This window comes from Sminthopsis crassicaudata, chromosome 2, assembly GCF_048593235.1.
Source record: "Sminthopsis crassicaudata isolate SCR6 chromosome 2, ASM4859323v1, whole genome shotgun sequence".
Taxonomy (NCBI): domain Eukaryota; kingdom Metazoa; phylum Chordata; class Mammalia; order Dasyuromorphia; family Dasyuridae; genus Sminthopsis; species Sminthopsis crassicaudata.
Genome location: NC_133618.1, coordinates 464,778,429 through 464,780,279, shown reverse-complemented (window position 1 = coordinate 464,780,279; position 1,851 = coordinate 464,778,429). Strand labels below are relative to the sequence as shown.

General features: G+C 46.4%; 1 protein-coding gene across 1 annotated transcript; it reads right to left on the bottom strand.

Moving 5' to 3' along the window:
* Positions 1 to 960, bottom strand: OR5C1 (olfactory receptor family 5 subfamily C member 1). The gene has a single exon (XM_074285171.1). The coding sequence runs from the start codon at positions 958 to 960 to the stop codon at positions 1 to 3; it is 960 nt and encodes a 319-aa protein (XP_074141272.1).
* Positions 961 to 1,851: the final 891 nt, after the last annotated feature.

Here is a 1,851-nt window from a genome sequence, read left to right as displayed (position 1 = left end):
CTACCCCCTTTGGGATGGGAAGCAGAATCGATCCCGGGTCCTTCGAAGGGCCTCCTTAACCTCTTTGTTGCGGAGGCTGTAGATAAGTGGGTTGAGGGCAGGGATAACGAGTGTATAGAAGACAGATGCCATCTTGTCAGTGTCAAGGGCATAACTAGAACTAGGTCTTAGGTACATGAAAATGAGTGTGCCATACAGCATGGCCACAGCAGTAAGGTGAGAGCCACAAGTGGAGGCTGCTCGTCGCCTTCCCTCAGCAGAATTCATGCGAATCACAGCAATGAGGATGAAGGCATAGGACACAGCAATGGCTATTACTGTAGCTGTTTGGATAAAACCACAGACAGCAAAAAGTAGCAGCTCATTGAGGGAAGTGTCATCACAGGAAATGGCCAGCAGTGGTGGGATATCACAGAAGAAACTGTTAACTTCACGGGAGTGACAAAAGTGTAGCCGGAAAGTGAATGTTGTGTGGACAAAGCCACTCACTGCACCGCCCAACCCTGAAGCTGCCAAGAGTAGGAGGCACAGGCGTCGAGACATGGCTGTGGTGTAAAGGAGCGGGTTCCCAATAGCCACATAGCGGTCATAAGCCATGGCTGCTAGGAGACAGCACTCAGCGTCTGCCAGCCCTGCAAAGACAAACATCTGGATGGCACAGGCAGCATAGGGGATGGTGGCGTGTGACAGTAACAGATCTATGAGCATCTTAGGACCGATGGCTGAAGAGTAGCAGGCATCTAGGAGTGAGAGGCAGGCCAGGAAGAAGTACATAGGGGTGTGGAGTCGGGCATCCATGTTAATCAGCAATACCATTCCCATGTTCCCCAGCAAACTCAGAAGGTAGATGGGTAGGAATACCAGGAAGAGGGCTACACGAAGGTCCCAGCGGTCAGTGATGCCCAGGAGGATAAATTCACTCGGGGCTCCATCAATCCAAGTGATGTTCTCCAGGGTCATCCTGTAGGTTGGCAACTAGAAGAAGAGTCAGAATAAGCAGAGGGTGAATGAGTACTGCTCATCACAATCTGCACCCTCCCATTCCAAGGGAGAAGTGGGAAGAAAAGAAAGTTCCACTGGTCTTGGGGGAAGTCTTCCTGGCTTTCCATTTCACAGGGAAGACAGATGCAGCATTGATTTCAATAAAAGATTCTATCCAGTGACTAAATAACTTGGGAATGAGATTTTTTTTTCCTGACAGTGTCAGTTGTCCTTTGTGGGATGTGATAGAGCCTGACTATGTCCTAAAGCTAGCATTACTTTTCTGACCACATATATGAGAGGTAACATGGGCTTGTGGATAGAGCATTGGAGCCAGAAAGATATACATTCAAGTACTGCTTCTGATACATATTGGCTGTGCAACCCTAGGGCAGCTAGGTGGCCCATTGGATAGAGCACTGGGGCTGGAGTCAGAAAGACTAATCTTTTTGAGTTCAAATCCAGATGGGATTTGAACTGGGAAAATCTATAAAATAAGTTGTAGAGAAGGAAAAGGTAAACTATTCCAGTATCGTTGCCAAGAAAACCCCCAAAAGGTCACAGAGAATCAAATATAATTTGCTTATTCTGTCTCTGTCTCTGTCTATTCTTTCCTTCCTTCCTTTCTTCCTTCCTTCCTTCTTTCCTTCTTTCCTTCCTTCTTTCTTTCCCTCCTTCCTTCCATCTCTTGCTCCCTCCCTCTCTTGCCCCATCTAGAAAGAGTAGAAGAGCAATTTCTACTAATTGCCTCAAACTCTCTACTTCTTAGTTCCTTGCAATCTATTGAAAATATGATGCCAATTTCTAAAATTAGCTTTCCTACTCTTCAATATCCTGACATCTCTATAGCTTCTACCTTTTAACACTTCT